This window comes from Gouania willdenowi, chromosome 19 (assembly GCF_900634775.1).
Source record: "Gouania willdenowi chromosome 19, fGouWil2.1, whole genome shotgun sequence".
Lineage (NCBI taxonomy): Eukaryota > Metazoa > Chordata > Actinopteri > Blenniiformes > Gobiesocidae > Gouania > Gouania willdenowi.
The window spans coordinates 12,483,938-12,504,589 of NC_041062.1; the positions used below are offsets into that span (position 1 = coordinate 12,483,938).

The window sequence follows — 20,652 nt, forward strand, 5'->3', positions numbered from 1 at the left end:
ACGTCACAAAGTATGATTATCACTGTAGTAGTTTTATGTATTCACGTAAAACACGTAGGGAAAAAAAAGGAGGGGCGGGATATTGCTTACTTTATCTGGCAACGCGTTAATCACATGACCAGCATTTGACCGAGGCAGTCAAAGTAGGATATATAGCTTTAAAGAACAATCGCCTGTGGAGTAATAAATGATGTGCTGCTTTAGTAGCTCAATGTTTCCTTTTTTTGGTTTGTCCGTGTTGTGCGTTGCTGTGTTCGGTGCGTATTTTTGTCACGATGTCTCCGCGATGTCCTCGAGCTAATGTGCTTTATTATGCTTTATTATGCTTTGTGTAGTTCACCATGGACTCGCTGGTAAGATGAAGATAGTGGAGGAGCCCAACACATTTGGGTATGTAAATAAGAATGCATTATTTCCTCTGTAGCACTGTCTCTTCAGGTTCATTCTAATAGTTTTAGATGAATAAAGTCATAAGAAGGAGACACCATTCATTGTTTACACATGCTTTATAGACTTACCTTTGGGTTTAGACTTCATCACTCATCTATATCACATGTTAATGAGTTGAGTTTAGAGCAGATAATGCAGATAATACTATACTCTAAACTTGTAATATATTTATATTACTAATTACTGGGATAAAAATGTAATATTTGTATTACAATATTACTGTTTTTTAAGTTACACTACTTTGAGTTACTTTTGATCCAGAACAGTAATTATATCACATAGTGTTCGAATAACATCGGTCTAAGTTTTGTTTTAAACACTTCTGCTAGTGTTTCAGGAGCAGAAAGCTCTTTTTTTTTGTTTCCCATAAGTTAGAGCTGGGCAAAAAAAAAAAAAAAAATCGATTTAATCGATGAATTGAATTTGTAGATAAAAACGATTTTATTTAGCAAATTTGAGTTTAAAAAATAATACAATTTTTTTTAAAAATTGTTTTAATTTTTTTTTTTTTTTCCCCATCGCAGTTTTTTAGGACGTTTTCGCGTTCCGATGTGAGCCCGCCCCCTCTTTGTTTACATGTTTTTTCCCTTTGAGTAGGCTATATATGTGTAATTTTTTATTCGCACTATGCTGAGATGCTGAGGGAAGAGTTTATTATTTTTTCATTTGTACTGTTATAGTTTGAAGTTGCTGTTACATTTTTGCTTAAACCTGGGTTAAAGCTTCTATCCATTTTAACTCTTGAGGACAATCACAGCAATAAAGTCGCACTTTTGACAATATATCTGATGTCTGCAGACATTTTTAAGTGCATTGAAAAATATCTAATTGAAACTTGAATTTTTATTTTTATAGGCAAAATCGCCCAGCCCTACCATAAGTTATATTTAACTATAATGATCATCTTTTTTTTCCCTCAAATAATTGCAAACTGAGAAAACAAAGCAAATATGCACTTAAATTAAATATGCATGTAACTTGAGTTACTTTAATTGTAACTAGTAATATATTTTCACTTTTGTAATGAGTTACACTACTGAGTTACTGCAAAAGGAGTATATTACTGTAATATATTACAAAAATAACTAGTTACTCCCAACACTGATTATAACAGTGGGGGTTAAAGAAAAAAAAAAACATCATTATTCATGTCAGCATTTAGAATAATAACTGATCTAAGCATTAATATAGCAGCGAACAAAGGTTTTTGTGTATCTTTGTTGTCATTTTGTATAATTTATTCCAATTGTTTGTAATTTTCTTTTCATTTCATGTGTTTTTGGTCTCATTCTGTGTTATTTCGTGGTCTTTTTGTTTAGTTTTCTCACCTTTTTGTGCAGTTTCGTCATCTTGTTTTGCGTGTTTTTGAAATCACTGTGTATTTTTCTGAATATTTCTCACACATTTCGCCATTGTTTTGTATATTTTTTCCTCAGAATTATTTCTGTATTTTGCTGTTGTCGTTTTGAGTATTTTTGTTAAGTGTATTTTTAGTACATTTTTTTTTTGATGGCCGCACAATATTAGAGCGAGGGCCACATGTGGCCCCCAGTTGTCTACTGATCTGCTTTAGAACAATGTGTGACAACAAGTCAGTTTTAGCTGACTGGCAATGTGTCGTTCCAAAAATAGAAATCCTTAATTATAATAACCAAAATAATAATCCTTGGTTTTTGCTAAATAGATTAATTTATAACATCTATTTTACTGCTGTAACTGTGTGTTCAGGTTGAATAATCCTTTGTTGGCTCAGGGAAGCAGATTACAGCCCAGAGTGGTCCCATCTCCAGTATCTGGTAAACCTTATATTTACTTTATGTAACAATGTTTTCAAATGAAAGTTTATGGAGTTCTACGCAAGACAAGAATGTATATATTTTTTCTTTATGTCAGGCTATCATCCACTGAGTTATTTACATCCTTCATTCATAACCATCTCTTCCTCCAGGTCCAGAGCATCTTCATCAACTTGCTGGAAAGTGCTACACTCTCACAGAGTCAATGTAAGGAAGCATCCTTATGGGTAGGGCTGTGCAATTAATCAAAATTTGATGATAACACTCAACGATTACAAAAATAACATAATCGGGAAAAAAAAAACATTAGTTTATTTTTTTTATTGAATTATTTTTACTTCTGCAAAGAAAGGCATGGCACACGTGAGAAAAAAACAATTATTAATACTAACTTTGAGTTGTTTAATGCAAGATACGTCACGTGCAAGAAGTGTTTTGTTTTGTGCAAAAGTGAACATACTTGATTTTAGTGTTTGAAGGATTTTATTTATGTTTAAAGAATAGATTTTATGTTGTTTTGTACAAAAAAAACCCAAAAAACTTTTTGCTTGACAAATAATCCTGATTTCAATTATGACGTGATTGTTTTTTTCTATAATCGAGCAGCCCTACTTATGGGAGTGTTGCTGGGATTTGGGATTCAGTCATCTGCAGAAATGAAAAACAAGAATGTTGTTGTGATCTTTTTTCAGTTATAAATATGAATTCTGTCCGTTCCACAACGTCACTCAACATGAGCAGTCGTTCAGATGGAATGCCTACAGTGGCATTCTGGGGTAAGAAGCTGCACTCGTACTGATGTTTTATGCAATGTAGGCGTGCAGATCAGTGGGATTTAGTTTTGTAGTACAGGTGCAATGTTTTTTTTTTTTTGTTTGTGTTTTCCTAACAGGATCTGGCATGAGTGGGAAATAGTGAACAACACTTTCACTGGCATGTGGTTGAGAGATGGGGATACATGTGGCACCAAAAACAGAGAAACAAAGGTCGTAGCGAATATGATTCAAATTCTGCTGTTTTGAATAGGAATAATAACCTGAAACAAATGTGTCGGAGGTTTTACAACACATGTAATGTTCTATGTGTGGTTATGGTTTATTCCATAGGTGACTCTGGTTTGCAGCAAGAGCAGTAAGCTAGCCCAAGTCTCTGAGCCCAGCACGTGTGTGTACTCACTGACCTTTGAGACTCCACTCGTATGCCACCAACATTCGCTTTTAGGTGAGAACAAACGGGCTGGGTTCAGACTAACCCGTGTGCTCGGGATGGATCAGATGATAGGAAAACAAGACGTTGGTAATTGGTAGCCCAGGGGCCACATGCGGCCCTCGGCTTAAAATTTGTGGGGCAAAACAACGACCGCAATACACAAAATGATTCCAAAACTATCAAAAACACAACAAAATTGCACAAAAAAAGCACAAAAGGACTTTAAATATATAAAAACAATGATTCTAAACAAGAACTGCAATGCACAAGATGATTCCAAAACCACACAAAACAGCAAAAACGCACAATAATAACCAAAACAAAATCTGCAAAAAAATAACCAAAAACAAAAAAGCACAAAATGACTTTAAAATTATCGAAAAATATAAAAAAATGACTCAAAACAAGAACTGCAATACACAAAATGATTCCAAAACCACACGAAACACAGCAAAAATGCACAATAATTACCAAAACAAATAAATGAAAATAAATAAACACAAACAAAAAAAGCACAAAGACTTTAAAAATATAAAAAGACAAAAAAAATACACAAAACAAGAACTGCAATATACAAAATGATCCCAAAACACAAACAAAAATAACCAAAACAAAAAATGCAAAAAATAAACTAAAACAAAAAAAAGCACAAAATGAATTGAAAAAATATACAAAAATACAACAACCGCAATACACAAAATTATTCTAAAACCACACAAAAACGCAAAAAAAAAAAAAAAAAAACACAAAATAACATTAAAAAATATATAAACTATAACAAGAATACACAAAATGATACAAAAAATAAACCAGAACAGCCCATAAAAAACACACAAAATGACTTCATATAGAATGCCAAAGAAATGACTCCAACCACACAAAACATAACAAAATACTGAAAACGACAACAATTTCAGACAAACTCTATTGGTCGTTATTCCAAATGCTGACACATATGTTGATAATGTAACCGCTGGATCTGACAATCACATTTTTTTGGCCTCACTGTGATTAAAGTTGAATATTTGTGGTATAAAATGCGTGTGCTTTTTTAAAGTCTACCCGACGCTGAGTGAGAGGCTGCAGCAGGAGTGGGATGACGCAGCGCAGGCTCTGTACGAAGAGCTAATCACAGAGCAGGTGAGAAACAGTATTCGTGTACTCCTCAGACTTTATTCATAACTGTCTTTTATCTGTTTGTTATAGGGATACAACAATCTGTTACGAGGCATTTTTGAAGAAGCACAACTGTTAAAGGGTGAAAAAGTGAACGTCATAGAGCCAGAGTCTGCTGCAGGGTTTGACTCTTTACAGAAATGTACTGAGGTATGAAAATAAAGTGTATCATTACAGTACTGCATGAGTTATACTTTTAAGTGACTTATTTGTATTTTTTTTAGGAGTATAATAAACAACGTGAAGAGATGGAGAGACTGCGTGCTCTCCTCACACAACACAACATTTCCTTTGATTCCAACCAAAGTGAGTACTGAAAGTGATTTCAATCAACAAGCAACACTCATTAAGTCTATAATCATTTTTTTTTTTAATCATGTAACAGGTGAAGTAAAAGACACAGCAACCCAGACAGTGAGAGATCAACACCTTCGAGGAGACGACGGTCTTTTTAACGTGCCGTGAAATTCACCTAAACTGAAAAGGAAAATTTATTAAATGACAGAATCTGGAAAATCCTTCTACAGCAAGTTTGGCCGAGTTTGTGGATCATGAACTTATTCGTCTAAAGAATGAAGAAGCACTACTTGAGGACTTCAAATATAGATGTATTAAAGAGAACATGGATACTGGATGAGCTTTACGTCTGCTTAAGACGCCAACACTGTTTGGTAACTGTACATGAGACTTTTAGCTGTGAAATTCCTCCAGTTAAGACACAGATTCTTGCTTTTACACTGGAAATTAATTTTGTTTTGAAATTCTGTGGTAAATTAAGGATTTAGTTAACCGTGTTCTTGTGTAGGAAGATGTTTTCTCATACCTTGAAAGGAGGTCATTTAATGCAGGCTGAGCTTTTTGCCATGATCTGATTTTTGAAAGCTTTTGTTTGACTGTCAATGGATGTCCGAGATATATTTGTACTGCCTGTGAACTTATTAAAGGTGCAGTCCACAACTCTCAGATCCCTCTCTCCCCGCTGCTTTCTTGCCCTGCCTCCAAACTTTCCAAAGTCCCTCCCTCAGAGGAGCTAACAAGCTAACGTCAACATCACAGTAATATAACATGCTCTGTTAAAAGCATATTACTGCAGCGCTTTTCTCTCTCTATGTGCACACACCTCAGCAGCAGCAACAGTGTCACTTAGAGCAGCCCACACGGAGGCTGCTGCACACACAGAAACAACACATGCACTACAGAGTTCTAGTGTAACAATTACAAATCAAACATAATGTAAATCAAGCAGCAGTAATTACCTTTCAAGCAGAAAGGTCCCCAATTCCATCTTCTACTCCTCCAGACCATACACTGTAAAAAGACGGTGCTCCAGCCCAGGAAAGGGGCGGGGCCTGTGAGCAACAGCTGTCAGACAATCCATCAAACACAATCCTGGCTGTGATCGGTTCTTTTTGCTCGGTTGCGGTGCATTCTGGCATTCTGCCAAAGGCTGCAGGAGCAGCATTTTGGAATCAATGAGCCTGTTTTTTTTTTTTTAACAGAAACTACTAGTTTAATGTAAAGCTGTCCTTACATAGTGACAGCTTTAGCAAATATGACAAAAAGTCACTTTTATAAGAGTTGCAGACTGCACCATTAAAGTCTAAGCGCAAAACCACAAAGCTGTTTGTACAACTCCCTTCTAACGTAGAAATCTACCGTTAATACATCTACAATCTTACACTTTGTCAGGAAGTATTTACATGAAAATCCCCACTGTACATTACAGTGAGAGAGAGAGGCCTTCTATGTGAAGTTTATGAAGTGATGAATGTTCAGAAATGTAATGAAGTTATAAAATAGATCACAACAGTTTAATGTGCCCGTTTCTGCTCTTTATTTGGTCCTTAGGTTGATGTCATTGTTCTTCCTGTAACAAGGCCTCTTGACTTAATTATTACCCACTTGAGTTTGCATGTAACCATCACTTTCCTCTTTTTTATGTGCAGAAGTCTTTATTCACAATCTTGATTATTTGAATTCTATAAATGCCTGTTTGACTCTCACATTGGCACTTTTAGTGAGAAATACATTTTAAACAAATTAAAACCTAACTTTGTAATGCATATGGGATTATAAAGAACCGTTTGAATGTAACAGTCCAAAAGTGACCAACAATGCTAATATGAAAATCCTAATTTTTAGCAGATAAAAGCAGAAATCAGTTTTTTTGGAAATGGACGCTATCCCAAATGTCTGAAAAGCAAAGTCATATCAACACATATCAAAGGGTTAAATATGTTGGTGCTTTTAAAGCATTAAACAGGTTTGTTTTGATCAAAATAGTGCAAAGTTATCCATGGAAAAATACTTGTCATATATATATCTATATAAAAACAGGCAAAAATTAATATAAGCACTTTACATTTTTATTTTTTACAATGGTAAAATGATGCATTTCTATTTCTGGATGAATTAGGGAAATGATGTCAGCATCCTATATTCAGTTTCCTTCCTCTGACTTAGTGAAACATTCTCACACTGAAGCCTCAAGCAAGGCTGAAAGCTTCCCTTTAGAACAGATGAAGTACCATAAACTGACAACCAGGATATTCTATGTGAAAGTATTGACTTGCTTTAAATGAACTTAAAAACAAGTCTTTAATAAGAAGCATAAATGTGGACGTAAGGCAGGCTTTTGTCATCTGTGAGTTGTTACAATAATACATGCTTATGGTGAACACCACACACTGAGTGTGACTCTGCACACTGCAGGCCTCGACATGCTCAAATATGTCCCGACTACAAACACTACTAAGACGCTCTCCTTTGGAGGTCTCGTGGCTGTTTGTGTCAAACAAAGAGATTTGCATTTATTTTAACTGATGAGTGTCTATAAACAAAACCAAACACTGGTGGAAGGGGAAAAAAATTACAGCTGGTGTAAATGTAAACATCATTCAGCTTAAATATTCAGTCCATTTGTTGCGTTGGCTGGCTGTGAACAGGCATGTCGCAGCACGCAAACGCAATGTTAGGAAAAGGAAAAGAAACATGTTTTAGATATGTAAACAGTCTGGAAGATAAACATTTTTTTTTAAAAAAAAGTATTTTTAGTTTCAGCTTGAGATCTTATCTCCTCTTGTCTTCTTTCTATAAATGATGTCAGGACTCAGGACAACAGCTGGATTACTTCCCTGGCCCTGTGCGCCCTCTGCTGGACAGCTGTGTCCTCAGGCGCCTGTCCTGATAGCTCCACCAGGGTTAGGGCTTTCTGCACCGTCGTTTCTCTCGCTGCTCCTTTGAGGCCTTCCAGATACTGCAGCAGCACTGGGAACTTCTCCTCTGGAATCTGAGAGCACAGGGTTTCCATGATCTCACCAGCCGTTCATCAGATATTGTGTTTAAATGGCTGCGCTGACAATGAAAAACTGAAACTGATCTCAAGATACACTTCTTTCATTTATATGATGGTAATATGCTTGTATTGAGAGAATAGATGAATCGATGTTACAATAAAATTAATATTAAGTGCTACACATTTCCACTATCCTGCATATTGGTGAGTGATGGGGCTGCTTGATGAAAAAACTTCTGGACAAAAACCAGGATTTCATCAACATAAAAGATTATTACAGGGTCAACATTTACAATACTGACTCACTGACACTCTAATTTAATATTGTTTTGCATAATGGTTTAATGCCCTGTTTCCAACACTAAAGCAGTAGTAGAACTTCAGTGATTATTGCATCTGTAATCTTTCCAAAAGCCAAAAGAAATTACAGACAATTGCTAAAAAAGTAGAAAAGAAAAGCCTTTGCAGGTTCATTTTTCACCTTTTCAGAGTCGAACATGTGCTGCAGCAACCATGTCTGCCTCGTCTTCTGAAACCGCCACGCTGCACGGGATTCAGCCCAACTGTAGCAAAACATTAGTTAGTGTGCAGGCAGATGAACACAAAACAGCCTTTCAACGACATTATTCATCCACACACTAAAGAAATTCCACAATAACATATGAATGAAGTTGAAAGATTAAAAAAAAGGCCACAAATAAAGACTACCTCTTGTATTAAAAAGTATTGGATTACACATCTATATGTTTTATAGCACAATGTGACATGTGATAACCTACAGAGGGATTCTAATTTAGTAAAACAGGTTACATTTAGCATTATCTGTACATTAAAAAAGATGTTTGGGATTAAAAGAAATTAGCAATCTGGCTCTAACAGAGACTTCTTGCACACAATATAGTCAAAGTACAGTTATTTTTCTTAATAAATTAATTCAGGTGGTTCAGTTCTTTCAGGCAATGCAGACTATTGTGATAAAGACAGGTGAGAACAAATGGGCTGAGGAGATTCTAAAGCAGTGGCTCCCAAACTTTTTTGAACATGACCTCATTGTGATATTAGGGGTGTCTCAATACGATATTGATATCGGTCCGATATCAGCCAGAAAACAAACATCAGATTTTATCGAACTGCATCTAAAATCTCCAATATATATTATATTTATTCAATTGTAGAATACTGTAGCTATTATGTTGAAGGTTAAAATGTATGTAAACAATTGGTTAATAATAAATGGGTCAGTTTTTCTCATCTCTACTGTTGATGACTATTGTTCTGTGTTTGTGTAACATCACTTGATCAAGCCTTTTCTAACATTCCACACAACAAAATAAGTAATAAAAGTATGTATGAGTCGTGCTGATATCGTATCAGATCGATATCGGCCAATATTCAAAGCTGCAATATCGGTATCGGAAGAAGCAAAGTTGTATCGGGACATCCCTCTGTGATATCACAAACTTCTGGCGACCCCAAAGACATTTTTTCCTTTCTAGAATTAGTTTTTTTAATATTTGTTAAAATGGAGTTACAAATAGAAAGTAGACAGAATTTGTGATAAATTGTGCCAGCTCAGATATTGTTATACAGCATTTAAATCAAACTAGATTTATATTTCAGACAATGGATGTATAGAATAGAGTTGAATAGGATTGTATGTTGTGTTTTTTTTCCCCCAACAATTAATAGACATTCCAAGGGACCCCATTACAATCCCAGACGACCCCACATGGGGTCACAACCCAAACTGTACTAAAGAATCCTCCACCTGTGCCAAATTTCTTTTAAAATAATTCACACAAAAACTGTTCATGTTTCAACATTTCAATACATATTTCCACACTGTGTCCCTGAGGCGATACATCAGACCTCTGTTCTTACCACGTCAGGTAATCTAAAGCCTGCTGCGACGCATTAGGACCAGAGGGCTCGGATTTCTGCGCCGCTCCTTCCGCTTTAAGCTTCTTCTTCTCCTCCTTCTTCAGAATCTTCTTCATCTTCCTCTCTAGGACTCTCCTCTCCTCGGGGCTCAACTCATCCTCTTCCTCTTCTGGACAATGCGGACCAATGGGTGCGTCGACAATCTGTGACACAGGAGGGAAACAAAACCCTGACTTGTGTTATACTGTAAACTGTAAATAAACAGGAGATTTTGTCTGCGCAAGCGATATTTCACATCCTGTTGGATCTAATCGCTTCCTGTCGCTCTGCAGCTTCCTCTATCTCACACATTTATTCTAAGCATTCAGGCACAAAAGAATCACTCACCAAACTGACAAATGTATTCATGTTTGTTTTTTTGTTTTTTTTACTGCTGGGTAAAATTTATTATACATCTTAGAATAATTAGACAGATTTTTCCAGATGTGTCAAAACCTAGTAAACTAATAACTCTCTCGTTGAACAAGTAAAGCTTTCTCTTTAGTAGAAAAAAACCCACACAGCACAGCAGACTCTCTGAGGCTAAGCAAGAGGAAGTTTAACAAGGAGCGCAGTGATTCAGGAGACTCCAGCCCCGGTAATGAAGAAAAAGAGGGCGGGAGGAGAGGAAAAGATTGTGATCACATGGCCAGAAAGTCACTCTGAAAGTATGCTCTCAGGGCAATGCCCACAAAGATCTAAAGAGCCTTGACGGTGAGCGGCCGCGTCCACGCTAGCAGCAGCTTTTTGACACGCTTCAAGTCAGTCGGCTGCGTCGGGCCGGTTGGATTCAAAACAGGCGAGGGAGTGGGTGACGACAGCAGAAATGGTAAGTGGAACCATGTGTTTGATGAAGTGAGCAGAGACCTCATCAAAGGGGAAGATATAAAAACACTCAGCACTAGAGAAACAATCACAAATGGTAGAAGAGAAACAGATCTAAAGAAGACTTTTAGACATTGCATATTACTAACAGTGAATCTGTGCTCTGCTCATTCAGGAAGGAACCGTTTGTAGTAACAACATGTTTACGGGGAAAGCCTTATACTGGCTGAGAGCACAGACAGAGACAGATACAATTACACTGCTGATAAATGAGGGGGAAACATGCTGGTAGTTTACAACAGAAAAGCAGCTGCATCTCAGGGAAGCTGATGCTGAAAAAGCTAAATCCTAATTATATACTGTATGTTTGCACTTACAGTCAAACCAACGCACAGACTCGCCCTTCTCCACCTCTGCATTTTTTGAAGCTTCCCCCATCACATCCATCACACCAGGGAACTCCTCTTCCACTGCCCTTGACGAGATTGCAACCAATGACATCATCTCCAAAGCGGTCTACGTCTACGGCTTCTTTGCTGTGCTGGGTTTCCTGCCAGGCTGCTTCCTGCTCTACAACTTCATCCAGCTCTACAGGGCTCACAAACGGCTGGCGTGGCTCGACGTCCTGCTCTGGGCCTTCTGTGGCTTCCAGATGCTGCTGCTGCTCCTCTCTCTCTACGCGTTGGCTCACAGACCTCGCTACATGCAGAGCACGGCTTTAGGCTGTGCTGCTCTTTCCTTCACCATCAATGCTGCCTCTCTGTGTGGCCTGTTGGTGCTGGTGCTCATGGCGTACGTCCTCAGTCTTGACCCGCCGTGTGACGCCCTGCTGAGGAAGCCAAAGGTTTGTGCAGCACTTGTGAGCCTCACGTCTCTGCTCATGTCCCTGCTACTAGCTGGACTTCGTGGACCAAGAGATGATCTGCAGGAGAACGGTGACTGTTTTGTTGACCCAGTACACGATGGGGTGTCATATGCAGCTTCCAAGCTGTGCATAATGTTTCTCATTCCCTACATTGTCCAACTGGGACTTATTATAAGCGGATGTGTCCGGCAGTGGAAATCCAGAGGACGTTTTCTCTCAGGTTCTAAGGACGGGCCGGTGTTTCTGACAGTCAGTGCACAGATGTTCTTCTGCCTGCTCTTCTACTGCGTGGTGCTGGTGAGAGCAGCACAGCTAGAGAGGAAAGGGATGCTGACTTATCACGAGCGAGCGTTTCTGAGCGTGGCCGAGTTCGTTCTGTTCTCTGGGAGCAGCGTCAGCCTGCTGCTCGTGCTCTTTGTGCATCGGCCGTGTCGGGAAGGCCTTCATGGAGCATGGCGACAACTGAGGGACTGCTGTCAGAGACGAGGCACTCAGCCACACAGAAACATCATTGCGCCGCACATCGAGATCACAGACACGCTGCAGGACATCGAGTCTTAAAGAACTAAGCTCATATTCAAAGGGAAACAGCTCCTCTGGTGAACTCAAACACTGAAATTTAACCCTAAGAACTGTTCCTGATGGGGTACAGGTTAATGAAGCATCCTCCACAGGGTCTATCACATGCAAAACTTATTTTAATCAAAAAGTTTTGATCAAGAAAACAAAACCGCGAGAAAACTGACTGAATGAGTGACTCTACAGGAAAAACCAAACAATAAAAGGAATAAATAATCTGATGCATTTCTTTCGTACATTAGACAAACAGCCGTGTAATAATCACAGCTGTGCTGGACACACCGTGTATAAGCTGGTCCTTCACATATCGACTGACGTAATGTGAGGTAGTCTTGAAGATGTTTTTAACCCTTCCTGAGAAGTCCTGACAATTATTTTCTGTCTTCTTTTAGTTCTGACCCATTGAACAACCATTGTACTCCATCCAGGAGTTAAAAGCTAAATGTTTATGCTCCAGTCAAAGGGACACACATAATGAAAGGTGACTGATGATTGGAATCTGGCTCCAAGGCTGCAGAATGTCCTGAATAAAGAACTGTTTCTTTAATTATTTAGTTTAAATATAAACTCAGTTTTTTTTTTTTTTTTTTTTTTTTACACAGGCTCCTAATAATCTATAACTGCACTTTATTGATCTTTTTGCATGATTTCTTTCCCCTATTATTTATGTTTGGACTTTTCATTCTTGGATTTCATTTCTCTCTTTCACTGTTCTTCTGTTATTTGTATTCATGCTGAAGCTTTTTGTGGCTATTTAGGGCAGGATAAATGGAATATTGTTCTTGAGTTACTCCATCTCCAAAAATCGGCATTTACACTCTACTTTTGTTGGACCAATCTGCAGTAAAAAGCGGATACTTTGAGCCATGTGGCTGTGTTTAAAAGTTGTGTCTTTTCTTCATGATCATATGAAACATTTGATGTTATGCCAAATGTTTGTTTTGTTGCCAACAAAATACATCATTGGAACGAAAACCTTTTTTTCTATTTTTTGTATTTTACTTCCTACAGGATCAATCCTACTGGTTTGCAGCAGTTTTGATTGTTCATTAAATATATGTGTCAGAAACCTGTGTTATTAACCGCAGTTTTAAAATGGATGAATGTATTTAATGTGTGCGTGCCTTTTTAAAAGTTGCCACATAATCTCATCCCCTCAAGTGAAGACATAGTTTTAGAGGTCTTGTAAATGAGAAACATTTTCTTCAGACTGCTGTGGCAGTGAGACTTTTGGATGCCTCCAACAACCAGCTTCTCATGGAAAAAACACTGTTGCACAAAAGCCCTTTTAGACGAAAAGCCTGGAAAAATGTCTGCAACTCCCAGAAAGCCCTACAGGAAATAGTTTGCAGAGGAAAATGAGGCAGGTTTTTATGTCCAAGCTGACAGCGTTCATCTTGTTCCAGTTGCTGAAAGTCGTTAGAGAAACTGTACAGGTGCACTGACCAGTGGAAAAAACTGAGCTGCATGAGTAAATTCATGCAAAGATCTATCAAACCAGAATGCATTTTAAAGAATACGAAGCTGATTTCAAATTGTCATTACAATTGTCCTCACGTCTTATTGGCACTAGTGCCAATACATTTGGACCAACTGTATCCTTATTAATGGAAATAAATATTTATTCAAACCTTTAAAGTAGGGGTGCGCCAAATGCAATTTTCTGGCCAATCAGCATGTTGAATGTTCCAATCTTATTTTATTGTAAAACATTGAACAATACCTGTGAAACAATACAAACGTGTTGTTTTAACTGCACATGAGGTGGTTATCTCAAATACTAATTACCATAAAAGTGTAGAACATTACTGTCCAAAATACTAAATTAGGATGCTTTCACACACACACACATACGACTCAGGTAGTAAATCTGCAACATTTTTGCATTTTCACTTGGTTCGGTCCACTTTCACACATTCTATTTGCAAAGTGCACCAAACTATCTGAACAGCGTCATGCAGGTAAGATGGTCGGTCACCGACTGGACAGAATACTTCAACCACCAATGCTGTGACGATGTGGCGCTGCCCTGTCACTAATAACAGTCGCGCCGTCACGTCCTATATTTGGTCTCTCTTCCTATGTTTTCCAAAGCAAATCCTAAAACAATCTCTGCAGGAAAATCATTAATAATAATAATCTGAAATCACACAATGCCACAACCTGCGCTAATGCACTACATAAACAGAGATGACTCCATCTCCATCTGTCAGCGCTGAGAGCCGTCATGTCACCTGTAACTTACCGCTAAGGATGTGTAATATGTGAAGATATGAGAATATATATGCAGATAAAACACAGCAGTCAAATGCGCAGCCATCGCTGATCATGTGAACAGTTTGGGAAAACAGCGACGAGTGAAATATTTGAATGATGTGGGAGAAATACTTAAGGGAGTGAGGAAATGTGACCTGTTTGTTTGTGTGCTGACAAAGCGACTCTGAAAATAGATGGATGTGTGTGTGTGTGTGTGTGTTGCTGCTGGAGCACTGGGTTGTGAGTGTGTGCTCGTGCCTGTTACCGTGACGGCAGGCACACAGCGGAGCTGCCGCTAATGGAGTTGCTCCGTTACAATTGCGCTTCAATGTAAAGTCCTATATTTGGTCCTGGTTGCTTTCTCACATGGTTAAAAACCGCTCCATGCTTCGCTTGAGCCGAACCGAGACCTACATTTTTCAGAGGACCAGAGTTTACTTGTTTGCTCCGCACCAGAGTTCCAGTGATCTGTCACATATCACAGCTCCACCAAGGCTCATAAATTACGATCCTTTGCCCCCAAAATAAGGGAAATCGGCCCTGATCGATCAGCCGGTGCATCCTTACTTTAAAGTGTGAATCACTGATCCAGATAAATGCCAAAATCTGGCAAAGAGGAAATTTGGTGCTTGGGGGAGGTTTGTACTTTCTGAATGTTCTTGTTTATTATTGCAAAGATTGTATTAACATCCATTTTAGGAGACTGCATGCCACAACAATACCAGGAAGTCATTTACGTAATTACAAAAACTTGATTTGCAGATTATTTTGTAATGCCTAAATGCATGGTGAATGTGAGTTGAGAAAAAGTTGGGTTGATAACCCCCCCAAATCACAGCCCACTAAAACGCATACGTGAAGATGATGATCACACACACACCACACAGATCTGATCACAGCTTCTGACTAATTCAAATGACATTGATTCAGTAACCCGAATGGTTACAGAACAGCTCAATGACCATCTTTTAGATCCTGACCCACAAGTTGAGAACCCCCGGTGTAACGCGTCATCAAGCTAACAAAGTGAAAAGACGACCCGAGCATCATCTATAAACCCTCAAACCATAAATCACGCAATGATTTGACAACCAAGACCAAATCTGTTTTCTAATCATGTTACTTATATAAAATTAATAATTAGCAAACATGCAAATATACAGTAACCAAAACATTTCTGTTCTCACCTTACTCTGATCCACCTCTGGTTCTTCTGTCCGCTGCTGCTTCTTCTTAGCTTTCTTTACCTTTTTAAGTGTTTTATCATCCAGGTTTAATGGTAGCTGTGCCGGCACCTCCTGAAGGAACAGATTTTGTGAGTGGATTTTTGTGATTGATGACAAACTGGTATATGGTCAAATATGGCTTTTGTTACCTCTGTTTCCTCCTTTTTTCTCTTCTTTTTATTGACTTTTGTGTTTGTTAACTCTTCAGGATTTGAACTCATCTTTTTTCCTTTGGGAACTTTTGATTCCGATGTCAAGGATGTGTTCTTAGCCATTAGATGACGAATTCTACAAAACAAATAAATAAATGGTTAAATACAAAACAACAACACGATAGGTACCGTTAATAAAATGTAAACCCAGAAAAAAAAATAATTGTTTACTTTGCAAAAAGAATATAACAAATTTGCATTTCCATATTTAGTTTTCAAACAAGCATTGACACTTTATGGTACACTTGTCATAAGTCATTTAAAATCAGGTGTATTGTGAAACATAAAAACCAAGCAACAGCCAGCCATTATGCATTCAAAATACAGTCTAACAGAAACAAAACTTAAGTTACAGATCAAAAACATTTTCCTTAAAAAATGAAATGTGCAGCAGTAACATCAGCTCAGAACAGCATGTTGATTGAAGCATTGCAGATAAAATTGCCACTTCTTCATCTAAGTTACTCAATGTTGACTTTTCAAGCATTAATGACCCTGCGTTTGTGATACAAACACTGATACAAAACATGTCCACGTCTTATATCGCTCTACTTTATACATTTCGGTGTTGTTACAAATCACATTTTCCTGCGTATGTAAATAACATCATACCCACCGAAACAAACTATTTTTAAAATTACATGAAGCAAGTTCAAATAGATATAGAACAGAAAACAAGTTTTACCTCAGCGTACAACGTGCAGGACGCAGACAAGCGTGGGTGGAAACCAAACCCGGAAGTAGAGCAAGAAAATTGAAGCGTGATTGGACAAAAATCAGCTTGTGATTTGTGATTGGTCCGTTGGTGAAAAAAAAGGGGAAAAAAGCAAGTTTTCATTAAAAATAACTACATACTTAGGTTTTTTTTTTTTTTTTTTTTTTAATTTAGTATTATAATAATCTGTTTTAAGGAAAATAAAGCCAAAGCACAGCAGATATACAAATACGGTACATCTGGTAAATAGCACTGCTACAAGCGTTATTTCGCACAAAACTTTTTTCTTTCTTTTTTTTTTTTTTACAACAAGCTCAATTAAAAATGGAATCTATTAAATTAAATAGGCTGGGGCTTAATCACAACAAAATTCTACGTTTCGTAAACCTGTGCGTTGAACTATGCTGCCCCGGAAGGAATTGAAGGTTGCACAACGTTGTCTTACATGACCTGTTCTCCGTGAGGCGGCGCACACTTTTTGTTTCGGTAACCGGTGTGTATTTGTGTGCGTGTGTTAAGATGAGCAGTTAACCAAAGATGAGCCTCCCAGCAGCAGGTCGTATCCTCGGTGTGGGGCGAGCAGCTTTTGGTCGGTGTTTGTTCCGGAGGTGAGACTCATCTGACATTCAAGCTCCGTTTCAATGTCGGCCTGTGTAAATATAAAGAGTTGGCGGTAAACCAACATGTGCCATTGTTGGTCACTGACATCAACTTCTATTTGTCCAGTGTCCGATCCCCTACTCTGACCTCCCGGCTGTCGGCCAGCTCTAAAGCACCTCCAGGAACCGAAGAGCAGGTCAATGATGAACCCATAAAGTTCTCCACCAGCAAAGCCAGTCACAGGACATGGAACGTGGAAAGTTCTATGGGAAGCCAGTACTCGCGGCCCTGGTGGAAGGTGCTTCCTGTGAGCTTGGTGTTCATCAGCTTTCTGCTATGGTGTGTGTTCAGAGAAGAGACTGAGATTGATGCACAGCTGGAGAAGAAGCTGTATGAGCATCTACCAGGGTTGCTCCCAGATGAAGAGGACACTGAATCTCAAAATAAATCGGAATGAGGAACTGAAGATGTAAATATGAATTTTATTTATTGTGAAGAACATCTTTAATACTGACAGCACAGCATTGAATTAAGTTGACCCATAACTTCTTGGTTGTTTTGTTTTTTTTAATAAGTTGCTGGTAAATAAAATGTTCAAAATTTAAGTGAATTTTTGAATTGTTCATTTTTCCTGGGTTTGTTCAGTACTGTAGTTCACTGGCAAGCAAGCTTAATATGATTTGTAGCAACTAGTTTAGGCTGAAACTAGGAAAGAAATTAGCAATTCCAGCCAAAAACATTAATCTTAAACCTTCAGAATCTTATTTTATTGGTAAGCTTTATGTCTACAACATGATGCTGTGGGGTAATAAATTGCTTTGACAAGAAAAATAGATTTCAACAGTTTCATCAAAAGTGTATTATTAAAGACAGCAACAGAATGAGGTAGCAGAAAGTTTATTTACAGCACAAGAAATCCTATGACATGCACACACAGGATTACAGATACAAGCCATGACCAACTGTAGAAGGATGAGATGAACATTGATTTGTCAGAATGTGAGCTGCAACATTAGATGGTGATTGAAGCAGTGGAACATCCAAGACACGCCCCAAACATGACAGATGAAGCACAATTATGAAGCATTTACAGAGGAAGCTCTAGTCTATAAGGGTACACAATAGAGAGAAACAAAAACTGAAAAGTACAAAAACATACTATACTAACAAAATAAACAGACTGTCTGGTAAAAGTCAAGATTTACAAAACCCAATTGAACCCCATTACCACCCCCTCCCCAAAGAGGAGAGAAACAAAGCGTTTATGCGCGCTCTCCTCTGATTCGCCGGGCCAGCTGAATGTCCTTGGGCATGATGGTGACCCTCTTTGCATGGATGGCGCACAAGTTGGTGTCCTCAAAAAGTCCAACCAGGTATGCCTCACTGGCTTCCTGCACAGAAAATAAAAATAGACAGTTAGCCACAGGACACAAAAACAACAATGTCACGACCATACACACAAAAATCTCACCTGGAGAGCACCGATGGCAGCACTCTGAAAACGAAGATCCGTCTTAAAATCTTGAGCGATTTCCCTGACAAGACGCTGGAACGGCAGCTTCCTGATGAGCAGCTCTGTGGATTTCTGGTAGCGACGAATCTCACGCAGGGCAACAGTACCAGGCCTGAAACCAAAGGACCCCACAGATTAGCTTTTAACGGAATTAGGCAAAAAAGCAACATGGATGACTTAAAAGGAAATTTCACCCAGAGGACTACATTTGACACATCTAAAGACAATTTAAGAATAACTCCACGCCAATACGGATCAAAAGTAGGGCTGGGCGATATATCTATATAGCGTTTTATTTCGGTGATATAGAAAATTACAGTACCATCAATATAAAGCATACTCGTTTCAGCAGTGGTTGCTTTTGCTATTCCTCAGAACAGCATTTAAAGCTTAGTTAGATGATCACCGAGTACACCCTAACCCAGACCTTCATTTAAACAAAACAAACTACGCCACTCACTCTCATGTGCTGTCCCTTACAGGAGAAACAGACAGACACATCTATCAGCTGTAAGACTAATTTTGATTATTGATATTAATCATATATCACCAGTTTGAGGAAGTTTGTCCATATTGCTGAGCCCTAGTCAAAAGCATATCTGTCCCTATATGTCTCTAATTTGAACAATGGAATTGTCACAAGCAGAACGACATTCCTTTAACTAATGGCTTTAATAAAAAATAATAAGTGGAAGAATTTTTTCAAAGTAAAACGCGAAGAAATCAATGTTTTCAGTGGTGTAGTACCTGTATCTGTGGGGCTTCTTTACTCCACCGGTAGAGGGCGCACTCTTCCTAGCAGCTTTGGTGGCCAGCTGCTTCCTGGGCGCCTTTCCTCCGGTGGATTTACGAGCGGTCTGCTTGGTACGAGCCATTGTTACCTACAAGTCTGCAAACACAAAGAAAAGATCACATTAACACATTTAAAAGAAGGAAAACGCCACCACTAGTACTCGTGTTAATTAGTTAAAAAACACACCGTGTTTGGCCTCCCGCGCATGCGCAAATAATGTTGGCTATCAAGCTCACAAATGAGTTGTGGGGCAAATTAGTACATTCCATTTAACCAGGTTTACACACCAATACCACAATTATTTGATTAACAAACCACAGTTGACTGATAAAAGCACAGCACATGAAGAATATTTCGTATTTTCAAACTATCAGTGTTTTTGTCTAAGCCGCTCCGGAGCCACCATTAGACATCAGGGGACACACACGTTTATCAGAGCTGAAGACAACCACAACGGTTGCAAAATGGCGCCAGTGACCGATAACAGTGACTACTAAATTACAGCAATCCGCCGATTTGTCCACAATGACCCTACGACAATGAACAACTACTGAAAGGTTACATAATAAACATTAGGAATGCGAGTGGAAATGTATTATGCTAACAATAAGCAACGTTGTTAGCAAAGAAATATGGCGCGCTCTGTTGTATTGTAGGTCGGTAACGCTTTCATGGAAAGTCTCTGCTTCAAACACGTAAAGACAACAAAGGACATGACACAAAACAAAGCACTCATGTATTAAATATAAATCGAACGTAAATATAAGTTTATGGAGTCGCTAACTTACTGTTTTTGTTCAGGTTCCGGTGGTCTATGAGTCGGTATGCTCAGGCGTGTTCCTCCGTTTTAAATATCAAGGAGGGAAATGGAGGAGGTATTTATAGCCTTGACGTCCACGAGCTTCATCCCGCCCCCTGCGTCTCCTGATTGGTTTAGATTCGAACCCCGACAAACGAGGATTGGTGGAGAAACGGGGAAAATGACGTCAATCTTTGGGGTTTGACGCGGAGTGGATCAAGTGGGAGCTTTTCCAGTTTCTACCGGCTTCATCGCGCTATTTTTCAACATTTAGGCGCCTAAACTAAAACTACCGCCACAGACCACATCCTGACAAATACACTCAACAGCTGACCATGCCATTGCTTCTTATTAAACTCCATTATTTCAAACTGGCACACAACGTAAAGTTTTTATCCCACTTTAATATACAGAGGATATTGA

At 38.5% G+C, this 20,652-nt stretch overlaps 5 protein-coding genes across 5 annotated transcripts; 3 read left to right on the forward strand and 2 right to left on the reverse strand.

The window, feature by feature from the left end:
- Positions 1 to 119: 119 nt before the first annotated feature.
- On the forward strand, positions 120 to 5,596 carry gnptg (N-acetylglucosamine-1-phosphate transferase subunit gamma). The gene is made up of 11 exons (XM_028476285.1): positions 120 to 257; positions 336 to 390; positions 2,179 to 2,246; positions 2,399 to 2,453; positions 2,939 to 3,022; positions 3,139 to 3,232; positions 3,353 to 3,467; positions 4,513 to 4,595; positions 4,662 to 4,781; positions 4,856 to 4,937; positions 5,017 to 5,596. Exons 1-11 carry the CDS (start codon positions 188 to 190, stop codon positions 5,094 to 5,096), a joined length of 906 nt encoding a protein of 301 aa, XP_028332086.1. The 5' UTR covers positions 120 to 187; the 3' UTR covers positions 5,097 to 5,596.
- Positions 5,597 to 7,210: 1,614 nt separating this feature from the next.
- Positions 7,211 to 16,611, reverse strand: chlsn (cholesin). The gene is made up of 6 exons (XM_028476436.1): positions 16,495 to 16,611; positions 15,747 to 15,885; positions 15,559 to 15,669; positions 9,808 to 10,010; positions 8,408 to 8,489; positions 7,211 to 7,920 (listed from the first exon to the last, which is right to left on the reverse strand). The coding sequence occupies exons 2-6, from the start codon at positions 15,870 to 15,872 to the stop codon at positions 7,741 to 7,743; spliced, it is 702 nt and encodes a 233-aa protein (XP_028332237.1). The 5' UTR covers positions 15,873 to 15,885; positions 16,495 to 16,611; the 3' UTR covers positions 7,211 to 7,740.
- LOC114481525 (uncharacterized) lies at positions 10,396 to 13,118 on the forward strand. Its single transcript, XM_028476435.1, has 2 exons — positions 10,396 to 10,675; positions 11,051 to 13,118. Exons 1-2 carry the CDS (start codon positions 10,673 to 10,675, stop codon positions 12,095 to 12,097), a joined length of 1,050 nt encoding a protein of 349 aa, XP_028332236.1. The 5' UTR covers positions 10,396 to 10,672; the 3' UTR covers positions 12,098 to 13,118.
- Positions 16,612 to 16,940: 329 nt separating the features above from the next.
- On the forward strand, positions 16,941 to 17,729 carry uqcc4 (ubiquinol-cytochrome c reductase complex assembly factor 4). Its single transcript, XM_028475482.1, has 2 exons — positions 16,941 to 17,132; positions 17,251 to 17,729. Exons 1-2 carry the CDS (start codon positions 17,062 to 17,064, stop codon positions 17,579 to 17,581), a joined length of 402 nt encoding a protein of 133 aa, XP_028331283.1. The 5' UTR covers positions 16,941 to 17,061; the 3' UTR covers positions 17,582 to 17,729.
- Positions 17,730 to 18,005: 276 nt separating this feature from the next.
- Positions 18,006 to 20,362, reverse strand: h3f3d (H3 histone, family 3D). Its single transcript, XM_028475481.1, has 4 exons — positions 20,219 to 20,362; positions 19,385 to 19,526; positions 18,596 to 18,749; positions 18,006 to 18,515 (listed from the first exon to the last, which is right to left on the reverse strand). Exons 2-4 carry the CDS (start codon positions 19,510 to 19,512, stop codon positions 18,387 to 18,389), a joined length of 411 nt encoding a protein of 136 aa, XP_028331282.1. The 5' UTR covers positions 19,513 to 19,526; positions 20,219 to 20,362; the 3' UTR covers positions 18,006 to 18,386.
- Between the last annotated feature and the right edge of the window lie 290 nt (positions 20,363 to 20,652).